The sequence below is a fragment of the Manis pentadactyla genome, chromosome 16 (assembly GCF_030020395.1).
Source record: "Manis pentadactyla isolate mManPen7 chromosome 16, mManPen7.hap1, whole genome shotgun sequence".
Lineage (NCBI taxonomy): Eukaryota > Metazoa > Chordata > Mammalia > Pholidota > Manidae > Manis > Manis pentadactyla.
This window is the reverse complement of record NC_080034.1, coordinates 77,426,146-77,439,776: the sequence shown is the minus strand read 5'-3', so window position 1 is coordinate 77,439,776 and position 13,631 is coordinate 77,426,146. Positions and strand designations below refer to the sequence as shown.

General features: G+C 45.0%; 1 protein-coding gene across 6 annotated transcripts in view; it reads right to left on the bottom strand.

The window, feature by feature from the left end:
* Positions 1 to 13,631, bottom strand: part of KIF13A (kinesin family member 13A) — a 181,798-nt gene that overhangs the window by 10,663 nt on the left and 157,504 nt on the right. For 3 of the 6 annotated variants that reach the window (XM_057493810.1, XM_057493812.1, XM_057493813.1), the window contains exons 26-36: positions 13,429 to 13,467; positions 11,707 to 11,806; positions 10,371 to 10,497; positions 8,747 to 8,802; positions 7,393 to 7,517; positions 6,951 to 7,127; positions 6,200 to 6,292; positions 5,893 to 6,049; positions 4,881 to 4,954; positions 2,238 to 2,285; positions 316 to 421 (exon numbers count right to left, since the gene is read on the bottom strand). In XM_057493810.1, coding sequence (XP_057349793.1) covers positions 316 to 421; positions 2,238 to 2,285; positions 4,881 to 4,954; positions 5,893 to 6,049; positions 6,200 to 6,292; positions 6,951 to 7,127; positions 7,393 to 7,517; positions 8,747 to 8,802; positions 10,371 to 10,497; positions 11,707 to 11,806; positions 13,429 to 13,467 — 1,102 coding nt within the window. Of the gene's footprint in view, positions 1 to 315; positions 422 to 2,237; positions 2,286 to 4,880; positions 4,955 to 5,892; positions 6,050 to 6,199; positions 6,293 to 6,950; positions 7,128 to 7,392; positions 7,518 to 8,746; positions 8,803 to 10,370; positions 10,498 to 11,706; positions 11,807 to 13,428; positions 13,468 to 13,631 lie in introns of those variants that run through there. The other 3 variants (XM_057493811.1, XM_057493814.1, XR_005030137.2) reach the window with 2 other exon arrangements.

Below are 13,631 nucleotides of genomic sequence, written 5' to 3'. Positions count from 1 at the left end.
ACCATAATGTAAAAAGATATAAGGATATCTCAAAAAAGACTTCAAACTCAGAAAATGATGTGGGGAAAAATGATTTGAAAATTCTTTAGTGTTACACAAAAAGCCTATTATTATCATTTGGATGATATATTGGACACAAAGCAAAAAGAAATCAAGTAAGTGAACATGACATGTTCTATTCGAGAGGACTGTTTGGATCATCTAGCCAACTAGAATTCCATCTTCATATCCTATTATATGCCATCTATGTATGTGTTTTCCCCACGCTCTTCCTCAGAATCATAAAGTTAAGACAGAAAACCAATCCACCACTACCTTCTTTACTCCTTCGAGGTGAATCCCTGGGTAAAGTTCCATAACAGGCTACATCCTGGTAACTGCAGCTGTAGTCAGACATGTCTAATGGGTTCTCTGGCCAAGCCTACATGGAAAAAAGAGGGGTAAACTGTAATTAAAGCCCTCTAAAATAAAAATGTAGCCCAGATTTTAGTTCTATTTTTTAATGGCAGTATGCATTCTTCTTTATTTTTATTATAAAATATTTCAAACATGCAGAAAAGTGCTGAACACTATGACAAATACTGTCATGGCATTGCTGGTGTGAATTAATGTTAATGTTTGATTGTATGTGTGCAAAATTTAATAAACTCATTACCCATAGAGTGAACCCCTTTGGGACCCCATTCATCTTCCTCCCTCCCCAGAGGCAGCCACTTTTTTTTTTTTTTTTTTTTTGTGAAGGCATCTCTCATATTTATTGATCAAATGGTTGTTAACAACAATAAAATTCTGTATAGGGGAGTCAATGCTCAATGCACAATCATTAATCCACCCCAAGCCTAATTTTCATCAGTCTCCAATCTTCTGAAGCATAATGAACAAGTTCTTACATGGAGAACAAATTCTTACATAGTGAATAAGTTACATGGTGAACAGTACAAGGGCAGTCATCACAGAAACTTTCGGTTTTGCTCATGCATTATGAACTATAAACAGTCAGTTCAAATATGAATACTCATTTGATTTTTATACTTGATTTATATGTGGACACCACATTTCTCTATTATTATTATTTTTAATAAAATGCTGAAGTGGTAGGTAGATACAAGATAAAGATAGAAAACATAGTTTAGTGTTGTAAGAGAGCAAATGTAGATGATCAGGTGTGTGCCTGTAGACTATGTGTTAATCCGAGCTAGACAAGGGCAATGAAACATCCACGTGTGCAGAAGATTTCTCTCAGAACAGGGGGGTGAGGTTCTCAGCCTCACCTCTGTTGATCCCCATTTTCTCACCAGATGGCCCCCTGCGACTGTGCCTGTCTTAGGTTGTTCCTCCCTTGAGGAATCTTACCCGTCTCTGGCTAACCAGTCATCTTCCGGGGCCATACAGGGAAATGTGAAGTTGGTAAGTGAGAGAGAAGCCTTATTGTTTGAAATGGTGAGCTTTTTATTTCTTTGCATATTTATGCCCTGTGGCTTCTATGCCCAGCGAGGCAGCCACTTTTATAAATGTGCTAAGTATGTAGGGTGACCAAATAATTTAAAGACCAAACCGAAACTTTCAGAGTGAAATGTTTCCATTAAAAACGTTGCCTGGGTGTAGCAGGCACAGGCTGGGACTTCCCCAGGCAAACTAGGTGATGTGGTTCCTCCACGTATACCTGAGATGTAAAACTATCAGACATTGGTAACTAAAGGGAGAAACTCCTCTTACGTACCATACAAGCTTATTTAAATGTACTTCAACTTCTCAGGAGTTGGCTGCCTCTAGGACTAGATTTTAAATTTCTTGAGGACATAATCTCTGTTTATACTCTGAACCACCCCAGTCCCTAGCACAGTAACTTACATACATGTTCAAGAAACATTTCCTAATAAGCAAGATGATGTTGCAAAATGTCCTTAATTTTACATCCCTAATTTTATCTATTTGAAATAATTTTTGAGAGTTAAGATTATTGAGTGTTAGACCCATATACACACACATACTCAATCATGTGTGGTATTATTCAGGCATGGAAAGCACCCTGCTAAGGAACAGTGCCCACTCAGTGCCCACTCAGTGCCCACTCAGTGCCCAGCCACTTCACAGAAGTATCCGAACCTGACAATGGACACGTGGAGAAAGTGATCTGCATAACATTAAGATGGGAAGACCAGAGATTTTAAAAACACCAAGATACCCTAACTTTCCAGATTTAGATTCTCCTAATACCCTGTCCCACAGGCACACACCTTATCATCTTCATCAAAGCCAGAAAGGTCTGGTCGACTGGAGGAGACCTGTAAGACAAGAATGGTTTTATCCATGTGGTTTCTGTATTTAACATACCTTTTTATTTAAGTTTTTTACATAAGGAAATATAATGTCACATATACACTTGAAGCCTATATGACTTTCTCCCCCTGTTCTTTCTTTCTGCCCTCCCCAGGAGTAATGACTGCCCTACATCTGGGGTTTATTATTCCCATAGGGGTTTTATATACTTATACACACACACACACACATAAACAATATGTAGAATTTTACATAGTTTCATAATTCATTTAAGTGATATCTTTCTGTACATGGTCTTCTTTAGTCTAATCATTTATTTGTTGTACTCCAGATGGGCATCTACGTTGCTTCTAATTTTTTCTATTATAAACTGTGATGAAATAAATGTTGTTACTGCCCTTTAGTACCACTGCAGCTGCATTCTACAGGTATTGACATGGACATTATTTCAGCATCATTTAGTCTTAAATACACCCTCCGTATCTGTGAGGCTCCAGAGCACATGCTAAGGCACGGGATCTCTGGGCTACTGATGATGTATGTGTGGCTTTGACTTCCCTCTTCCATAGGGACTTTAGAATCAGCTTATCAAATCCTACAAGAAATTATGTTGGGAATTTATAGATCAGTTTAAGGAGATGTGCCAATTTTTTGATACTGTATATTCCCACGAATGAACACACCCATCTCTCCATAAGTTTAGGCCTTCTTTATGGTGGTAACTGTATTCAGATTTTCTATTTCTTTTTGACTCGATTTTTGCATGAAATTTCCATTTTGCTTAAACTCTTCTACTTATTATTCATGATTTGCTCTTATGATGTTTAAATCCCTGTTCTTCCTGTAATGATATGCCCTTTTATTTCCAATAATATTTGTGTCGTCGCTCATATTTTCTCCTGTTCCCCAATCTTAACTAGAAATCAGTCTATTTGACCAGTTATTTTTAAAAACTCTGCTTTTCCACTTTTTTCTATTGTTTTCTATTCATACATCTCTCTTCTAGTCTTTATTATTTCCTTCTTCACTTGATTATAATTATGCTCAAGTACTTATTATTTTCTTTTAAAATTTTTGATTTCCTTCTTCTGATTTAAAAAAACTTTATCCATAAATATTTCACTATGAATCTCTAAAAACTAAGTAGGCCCTTCTCCCTTTTTAAAAACCATAACCACAACGCTGTTACAGCCTTAAGGACAGATATCCAGCGTCACACGTCTCGTGTTCAGAGTTGATTCCGAATCAGGATCAGATCGCAATGCAGCTCATACACTGCAATTGTTTGAGACATGTCATTAAGCTCTTTTAATTTATGAGCTTTCCCTTTGCTCTAAGTAGTATTTCCTGTAGTTTCCCACAGTCTAGATGTTGCTAGCTGAACCTGTATGGTGTCGTTTGGCACACTCCTCTGCTCCCCGTAAGGATCAGTAGTTAGGTCCAGGGTCTTGGTCAGACTTAGGCTCAGTCTGGTGGCGTGGGGGGCAGTATTTCATAGGTAGTCCTTACTTTTGAAGATAGATGTCTCCATCATTATTTTTTTTACTTTTCCACTTTAATATATGAGCTATAAATGTCCTCATAGTAGCTCTCACCTTTTCATTTTCTCTACCGTCTAGTATTCTGCTGTGTAAATGGAATAATAGGGAACTTAGGCTAACCTTCCCCTGACATATCACGTTCACTGCATCCCACAAGTAATGATACAGGCACCATTTTTTATCATTTAATTCTAAATACAACCTAATTTCCACCAAGATCTCTTCTTTGTTACTGAAGTTGATTAGAAGACTTTTTTCCATTTAAACTATATGAGTCTCTCATTGCCGACTTCTTGTCACTGCACCGTGGTCAGAAGCAACCTGCACGGAAGTGGTTATGGAACTTTATGGCCTCTGTACCCGCTTTATACACATTCATCCTGTTCTCAGTCATGTCCTGACAGTCCTGGAGAGCAGAAGGCGAGTGACACCATGCTTCTCCTTGGGAGCGTCTGACTCCTGCTGCTTCTCGAGGGACCGCGTTGAGGTGGCCCGCACACCACACCCTGCCCTGCCCCCCTGGGCCATCTCCTCCAGAAACAGTTTGTCAACTGGGTTTTCTAGAAACTGGTTTTCTGGTTGAGGAAGAAAATCAAAATGGCCCAAGAAAGGACTGGGGACTCTGGGAGGGTCTCTATGGAGGTGCCTGGCGCCCCCACTGATGGGCAGTAAAGTCCCCAGAGCGCTGGAACAGGGCACATAACCTGACCCATGAGCAGCAGCCGGCGGCTCTGGCAGCCAGGATTTTTAGATGACTCTACATCCTGAAGACAACCACATTCAATTTACATTTCAGGGATGTTCTTTATGAATTTACATCCCAGGGACATAACCTTATGAAGGGAAAGTCGCAGGATTCTACTGAAGGCTCAGTCATGTCACCCATAATCGTGCTCTGTGGTACATTCTTCTAGGACAGAGCGGCAGGCGCGACTCTGGGATGCCAATCGCACTGTCTGCTCCATTCCCATCTGGGACCCTGCCTTCCAGTTCCAACCTGTGCTGCCCCCCAAGCCCTGACCCAAGTCCTTGCGGCAGCCCCCGGCAGGGTGTGCTCACAGTGTGGACGCTGGGCGTGCTGAGGCTCCTCCGAAGGTGCCGTGCTTTGGTAGAAAGGGCTTCTTTGACCGTGACTGCCTGTAAATTTGAAAATAACATTAATTTCTTTCCTCCAACAAAAGTAACATGTTTATTGTGAAAGATTTAACAAACATAAAAATAAAAATAGTTTCACTCCCTTCCCCCATATTTATGAAACTGGGATTTTATTGTACCCACTAATTTTTTTCTTTTGCTTAATCTGTCAAAAATCCTTCTCATAAATAAAACCAGGAAAACTGCTAAACAAAAGAGATTGATGTGCATTTTTGTTCAGAGAGGTGGGCAGGGAAAACAATAGAAATACCTCTAACTATGTATCTCATTTGCAAAACTATAATCAACTTTCACATTTTGTATTGTACTCGCGTAGCTATTTAGGTGGAATTTTTGCAAAAGAAGATTTTTCTGGCAGGTGCCAATCTTAATCCTCTTGTTGCTCAAAACACACTTCCTATAACTTCAACCACAGCTTCTGTGGAAAGCCATCTCGGGCAGTGTAGTCTCACTGACTACCGGACTATGTCCCGAGAGTTCTGCCATTGCCGCAGACGTCAACCTAGATCCAAAATCAGGGGCATAGTGACAGCACGTGGTTAGGCACGCGGACTTTGGGCTGAAGCTTCCTGGGCTTATATTCGACCTCATGCCGCAGTCTAGCTGCAAAACCTTGGGCAAGTTAGCTAACTCCCGTCAGTGTCATTATCTCATTTGCACGTGGGGATTATTAACCATATTTACCTCACAGGGTTGTTTTGAAGATTAAATGAAAAAGTGCACCTACGTTACTTAGGCACAAGCAGGAGGCACTCAATAAAACGTAGTCATTATTTTCGCTTGGCTACTAGTCCGTCCGCGTAACTGTGCTGCCGGCCGCCGCCGCCCGCTTCCTCCCGCGCAGGCGCGGGGCGCTCCATCCCCGCCCGCCTGGGGGGAGGCTGCCCGTCGAGGCCCCCCGCGCAGGGGCCGCCACTCGCCTGCCGGAGGCGCTCCAGGCTCAGAATGCTGTCCACCTGCAGCACGCCGCGCGTGTACTTCTCCATGTAGGTCTCCCCGTCGGGCGCGCCCTCGTCCTCGCTCCTCGCCGCCATGAGCGCCAGCGTCTCCCGGGCCTCGATCTCCTCTGTGGCCTGACGGGACAAGAAGGCACCTCAACGACTTTCCTGGGAACAACACCTTTTTTCAAAATTGTGGTGAGAACGTGACCTGAAAGCTTTGAGAATTAAAGCATTCTCCATTACTTTGATTTTGACATGTAAAAAGTGACGTATATATTTTACCTTTGGTATATTGGACACTATTTCATATGTTACACCACAGGAGTAAAATATATTTTTCAGTGATATTCTCCTCTTCAAACTCTGGGTGAAACTCTGGTAGAAAAAGAAAGCTGAGCTAAGTGATGCGAAAAAATAACCTCAGTATTTTACAGACTGTAGAAGCACGATCAGTTGCTCTGTTTCACACACACACAATACTCATTGAAACAGAAAAATCCTTGTCTCTGACTCGGAGGGGCGGCGACGCCCAGCTGTTAGCTGGCGGTTAGACTACAGTCTGCAGCCCAGGGCTTTGTGGCTGCTTTTCTCTCTGCCTTCCTCTGAGCCTCAGCTCGGTCGGTCCCCGCACGGGCAGAGGAAGCTGCAGGGGCTGTTTCGCACACAGCACCCGAGGTGAGAGCTGGAGGAGCAGCAGAGGGATTCTTCATGTGGAGCCTGCACTTTGTCCTGGTTTTGTTGCGAACCTGCGTGGACCTGTCACTCAGCTTTTGTCAAACCACGAAATATCACACCTTCACTGCCACCGAGGAATGTGGGGCTCAAGTGGGTCAAGGTGGACAAGCCCTCTGGTGGGTGACGTTTACCTCTGCTCTCCTCTGCCCCATTATCCTGGACACATGGAAGACAGACGGTACCCTGGCCAGTATGCTAACAACCTGCACTTCCACTATATGAGCAAACAAAACACTATGTGACAGAAGGAAAAAGCTTTGAGCTTATAGGCAACGGCAGAATCGGGCCCTGTTACTACCTGCTTGTTGTAAATATTGGCTGCAATCCGCTTTCGTAATACTAACTCCATAGCGGCCGGGTGGCTGAGCTGGACTGTGGTCTTCACTATCAGGTAAATCCTTTCGTTCTGTGGGGTGACCCTATTCAGGTGAACGGAATCATGCACCGAGGAGTCCCAGGAGGCTGTGGCTGAAACCTAAGAATGGGAGAAGTGGGGGGACGAGAACGAGACAGAGCTTGGGTGTAGCAGTTTTACATCACACTGGAGAAAGAAAGTGCATGCAACTCGGCTGAGTCATACATGTTTTTCTTCACCTTGTATGAATGACAAACACCTATGTTCCATTTTTTAAAGTTCCCAGTCCTCCTCCCCAAAGCAGACCAAAGCAGTTTACCGGGAAGACAGGCCCACAGACGTGCGCGTGCTGGGAGCCCTCTCAGAGAACCTCGGGGTCAGTTACCTCCTCATCACTGTGCCGTACGATGGGCAGGTAGAAAAACTGGCTGCCATGCTCCTTGGGCAGGATGGAGTTCACGCCCGATGCATGGGGGCCCACAAGCTGCTCATTGGCACTGAGGTCATCCGCTAACCAAGTCCAGGGCACAGACACAAAAGTGGGGAAAAGTCAGTTTTTAAGCAAGCACCAAACATTTTAAAATATGCTTTTTACAGGTTAAGTTTACATATACCACTTTTTAAAATTTTTCTTTCCTTCCTTATCCCACAGTTGAAAGACTCCATACTCACAACAGCTTTTATCCTTTACGGAAACAACTGTGGGAGCCCAAGAGGTGCCTCTGTGACCCAATGTCCTGTCTGTGCAGCCCTGGGAGCAAATACTTTCATGATGTAAACACACACGGGAGTCCTGCCACTCGGGGACGCCAGTTCCTCCTCTGGTGTGAGGCCTGCTGTCCTCTTTACACGTAACTTACACTACATGAGGGTTCTGAACAGCTAAACGATCAATTTAAAATCAAAGTTCCTAGCACTTGGGAGAAATATGGGAGGGCATCTCCTTCCAGTGCCCTACCCCACGTGGGAGTCCCGCTTCACAGATGTGTGGGAATGGCCGTCCAGCCTCTGCTTGTACACCTCCAGTAACGAGGAATGTACCACCTCACGAGGCACATGGTCTACTTTCTGTGCTTTTAAAAAATCCTTCATCTGAAGAGTCTAAGTCAACCCCCCTGGGCCTCCCCCGAGAGGAGGCATTGTCAGGCTCTGTTCTGAGATTGCAGGGACCCCACAGAAGGGCCAGCCAGAGCCCCCCCATCAGTCGCTTTGCTTTTGTATTCTATACCTGAGGCTCCATTTAAGATTTCATTTTGAACATGGATTTTACTGCTAAAACATATTGAAAACTTCTGTTCCAGATTTACCCAGGTTCAATCTAATTGCTATAATAAAGACAACCCTTAATGCAGGGTTAAGTGTGATCATTTTCTGGCATCAACACTTTTGGGGGAGGGTGCTAGTCATAAATGCAGATTCCAAGGCCCTGGCAAAGCCTGAAGATTCAGAATCTCTGAGGGTGAGTCCTTCTCAGGTAATTTCTACGTCCATTAAGGTTTTCAAACAATAATTGCTGTGATCTCATATGTAATCCTCAATCTCCCAAGTTCTCTCTTTTTAAAATGAAACACCGACTTCTCTTTTCCAGTGACTCCGCATGTCATGGCTGGACTAAAATGTCACCTACATATCGCATGTGACTGATTAGAAAGGTGATTTAAGATGAAAATCACATGGGTCTGAACAGATAACAAACCTTGATAAAGTGACAGCCCTTCTAACACTAGGTGTTGACTCACCATTCAAATCAAGGAAGAGAACCGGTATGTGGGTTTCCATTCCAGGTGGTGGGATCCTAAAGTTAAGAACAAAATTCAATCATAACAAAGTATGTGTTTTACATCTTGTTAGATAATCAGACGTCACAGAGGCTGGGAAGCAGAAGGGGGCCACTGGGGATAGAGGTTCGGTTAATGAAGTCTTCCCACATTTCTTGATGTCGCTGTGAACACAAATCATGGGAATTACATAACTTATGTAAAGAAATATCAGCTATATTATTACATGTGATTAATTGAAACAAAGGTTATTTGAAGCTTTTCTAAAAATAATTCTAGTGATGGTCAAAAGGGAAAGAGACATTGCTAGAATGGGGCAGGGGACAGGATCAGAACCCAGAGGAAGTAAACACCCAGGACGATGTTTACAGAGCTCAAAGGAGGTAAGAACGAAAGGTGCACGAAAGGAGGGAGGGTCACAGGCAGGGAAGGTCAAAGCAGTGTTTTATCGAACAGTGGCACAGGGTCACCTCGGGGGCCTCTCAGAATGAGAAGTCCTGGCCCGTACTTCCCCTTGTGCGTCAGAGTAACTAGGGGCCAGACAGAGGCCTCTACATTGTACAAACATTCAAGATGGCCCGAAGTTTGGAAACAGGTGAAATGAGAGAGACTGAGGTGGGGCTAAGAACTGCGAAAGACGGGCCTCCAGCTGCCGAATGAGACTGGGGACACGCTGGCTGTTTATACGTGGGTGGACTGTAGGGTTCCTGCACAACAGCATCTACAGCGGGAAACGTCGGGTCACAGATTATGTGCCAGCAAATCCAGGTATTCTGGCTTCCAAATAGCATGGGGTGGACCACCCTTCTTATTGTCACCACAGCCACCAATAGCCTCGCTGACCCCCACGCCCATCCGAAGCGAGTATCTGCACGTGGGTGCTCTGGCTTCCAGAGGAACCTGAGTTCTCAGAAATGCCTGGGCACGTTGGGTGAGAATGAGAATGAGAGTAAGAAGCCATAGCCGTTAGTGTTTCATGAGCAGCCACCACGGATAAGGTACTTTTTATATATTGTCTTTAATTCTTACAGCAGTACCAAAAGGGCAGCTTTATTAACAGACTAAGATTGAAGCCCTGAAAAGGTTAAGGAAACTGAACCCTGAAAGAGCTGCAGCTGGGAACTAAAGCCAGCTCCACAGGACTCCGGGACCTGGGGTGCCACGCGGCTCATGAGCACCAGGACCGACGGGCCCCTGATCGCTGTTCGTATAACGCTGAGCACAGACTCCACGCTAGGCAGGCACGAGGGCCGAGAGGATGTCCTCCTCAAGCACACTAGGGAAGCCTCTTCTTTCAGGTCAACATAAGGGAATCTCTGGAGATCAGAAAACATGCCCACGTTGCTCATGCAGAGGGACCGAGGACCGTGGCATCTGGCTCCTGGCCAGGCAGTAAGTGCTCTCTGGTTCCCTGGGAGGGGAAGGTGGCTGCCGTCTGTAAGGAAAAATGGGGAGCAGCAGGAGACGTGGGCGGCCTTTCCTGGGGCACCTTCCCAGTGATGATCCTAGAAAGTCACTGGCGGGACTCTTTCCCCGCGCCGTGCGCTGCCCTGCGGGGCCCGCATTGAAGGACAGTGGGACTCACCAGTCGGCGGGCGCCCCGGGAATCCCGCTGCCCGGTGCAGGCACCAGCACGGCATTCCTTTCCTCCGTCAGCCCCACCCACTGCTCCACCAGCCGCGCTTCCCGCTCCACGTCGTCTTCCGTCTTCTCTGCAGGACAAAACGAGGGGATGAATGCCCAGAAGGGAGAAGACACAATTTCTAAACTTAAAATAAACAGGTTTTCACTAAGTGGTTTAAACAGCCACGATGTTGCAGAGAGGGATTTGAGGCTTCGGACTTGAAGCCTGAGCGCCCAGTTGGGCTCCGAGTGGCCAGGACACTAACCCGAGGCCCGTGCACCAGGAAGAGCAGAACCGCCACTGGAACGGGGACCAGGGGCCGTGGGTCACTTCCCCGGTGTCCAGGTGGGGAAGTCATTCCACAGACAAGCCTCAGCTTCCTGATCTAACAGGGGGAACCCAGGCCAGGCCACCGCACACACCTGCTGGCAGTGTCCAGAGAACAGCGGCCACGACACTGCTTCATAAAACCATGCACCATTCACAGAGGATTAAAAACACCATCTACTGCTCTCTGGAGAGCTGACTTTATTGTCCTTCAAGCCTCCTGTGAAAGGGATTTTATGTGACCTCTTCTGAAATCCTTTTACTCAGAATTCAACTCTGGAGCCACCTGGCTATAGTCAGAGTGGGTTTTCCTCAGTAGGTTGAGCACATACACAGACTGACACCAAGAATGCTGAGCCGCGATGTCTGACTGAGGGAGCATTTCTGCTGACTTCTTACTAACATGTGCAATGCGTCCTTTGTGCAGAACCAACTATAACGAATGGATCATCAAGTCAGGATGAGAGACTAAGGGTTTTAAAAGAACATTTCTGCTCTTGCATCCAAGTGGCTATGGCCAGCAAAAGCGACCTGTGGTCTTTGGGCAGGAAGGCAGGAAGGCAGGAAGGAGCTGCAGGCCACCCCAAGCTCAGCAAGGGCATGGTGACCACCCCCCATAGCCGGGCATTGACCTGCCAGGTGCAGAGGATTCAGAAGCGACCTTTCGCCTGCTGTCAGTCCCAGGCTCTGAGCCTGGAATACCTCATACTGACTGCAGTTGCCTTCATCAAACAAAGTTTGAGTGTAACATTTAATGTCATAGTTAACTCAGAGCTTTATGCAAACTGATCACTTTCAAATGCAGAGCCTTCTTAAACCAACACTGTATGATATGATTTACTCATATCTGTAACTGCTACAAGGTTAAGAAACTAAGATACAATTGTCCAACTAAGGGAAGAAAACAAGCCACCACCATTGTCTAGAAGCAAAAGAGTTCATCTCCAGGAAAGAATTTAGTATCACATACCTTTTTTATTGTTGACTTTTTTAATCTGTTCATCTAAGTATTCTCGTCGCTTGATGAGTGCATCAGACCACTTCTCTCTCACACAGTTTAAGTCTTCTTCCTGACATCAGGGAGGGAAAACACTTTCCTGAAAAGTGCATAAACAACTCTTTCTTTAAAAAAGATTTTAGATTGATTGGGAAACTTTTCGTTAGGAAGGCCCATTGAACATTGCTGTGTGATTAATATGCAAGAAAGCAGAGAGGCCACAGGAACACTGCATGCTGACTGGGGAGCCTGTCACTCAGAGATCAGAGCCCCTGGATTTCCAAAAGGACGATTACACTTAAAAGCAAGAGAAGCTCAAACTACACCAGCTGTTGGTTGATTCTTATGTGGTTTTGTGTATTATGCACGTGTATATATTTAAATTGTTGCTATCCATCCATCTAAAGGGTTTGTGATTCCAAACAGGACACCATGGACACGGCCCAAGCCATGTAACCGCAAATGGAATGGAAAACAACAGGCCCTTTCACAGTTTGCAGTGCAATGGCTTGATAAAGTATATTTTCTAAAAAAAAAGCAAAGAATCTACAGAGAACCTTTCCAACTGCTGCCAAGATTTTTACCTCCAACCACTACCACAAGGCTACCCAAAAATCTCCCATGCAGAAACCCGACATGCAGGTGGCCATGCTTTCCGGACTCCCAGAAGCAGTGATGGACTCGACCGTGAATGTGGCAGGAAGCGTTTAGACAGCAACAGGACCTTAGTTAATGGCATTGCTGAGACCCAGGGGATTCTGGCATTTCCCCTAAAGAGTGCTCTTGTTTGCTTATTTTCCTCCTTAGCAAAGTTATGAGGAGGGACAGAAACCCACCAATTCTATTCAAAATGCTCTTTGACTTGCTTAATTCCTACCTAACCTTTAAGACATCCCAGTAAGAGCACATCCCCGGGGACTCCTGAGGCTTTACCTGCAATGTGGCCACATTTCACACAGGGAAAGGCACACAGGCAAACATGCTTTTAAAAACATGTGAGGAGAATCGGAACAAAGACTGGGAATGAAACCCGGAAAACTTCGTCTTGCTGTGTGGCCTTGACAGTTACTGTCACCCCACGTTCTGTGTCAGCAGGCCAGTCAGGGCTGACGAGGTAAAATTTCACCCTTTCACATATTTTTTCTTCTTCTAGATTTTCAAAAAGAAAAGGTTGAGATTTAAATTGTCCAGGTTATGGATAACTAAGCTTGGTCCTAATGAGAGAAGAAAACTGACAAAACAAAATAAAACTAAGTGCATAAAATGTCTTCACTTTCCTCTCCAGAGAGAGTCTTTTAAAATAAAACGGTATATTAGGACAATACTACGCCCTTGACTGTGAGGAGTTAAGGACAGTTTTGGAAAGACAAGAGAATACTTAAAGATTATGGATGGCTAATGTGTGGTTTCTAAGATGATCACTTTAATACAGGGATCACGGTCTTGCTGAGAAAGACTTTACAGCCAGTAATTTGAGATGGCATAGCACCAATGCAGTATCTCCTATAAATTTTAAGCTGACAGGCAAATTTGTGGAAACAATATCTTATCCTTGATTACACTTAAAGCAAGTCAGAAGCGCGTGAGAACTGCCTGCTCCTGTGCCCAGGGCCCCCTGCTCCTCCCTGCCCCCTGCTTTGCGGGCCGTTAGCAGCAGCTGTGCCCCGTGCCCCAGGCGGACGGCCACAGTAATACCTGGTAACTATCCATATCATCGCCATCCTCATCATCTCTCTGGGAGGGAAAAATAAACACAAAGGACATGCATTTCGTTTCTCAAACAGCAGACAGGGAAAATAATTATTTAAGCTTAACACACGCATTACAAGGGAAGCACAGACAACACAGAGTAATTTAGTATTTAACTGAATCGCAAAAAAGGTTTAGTGGGTTTAATT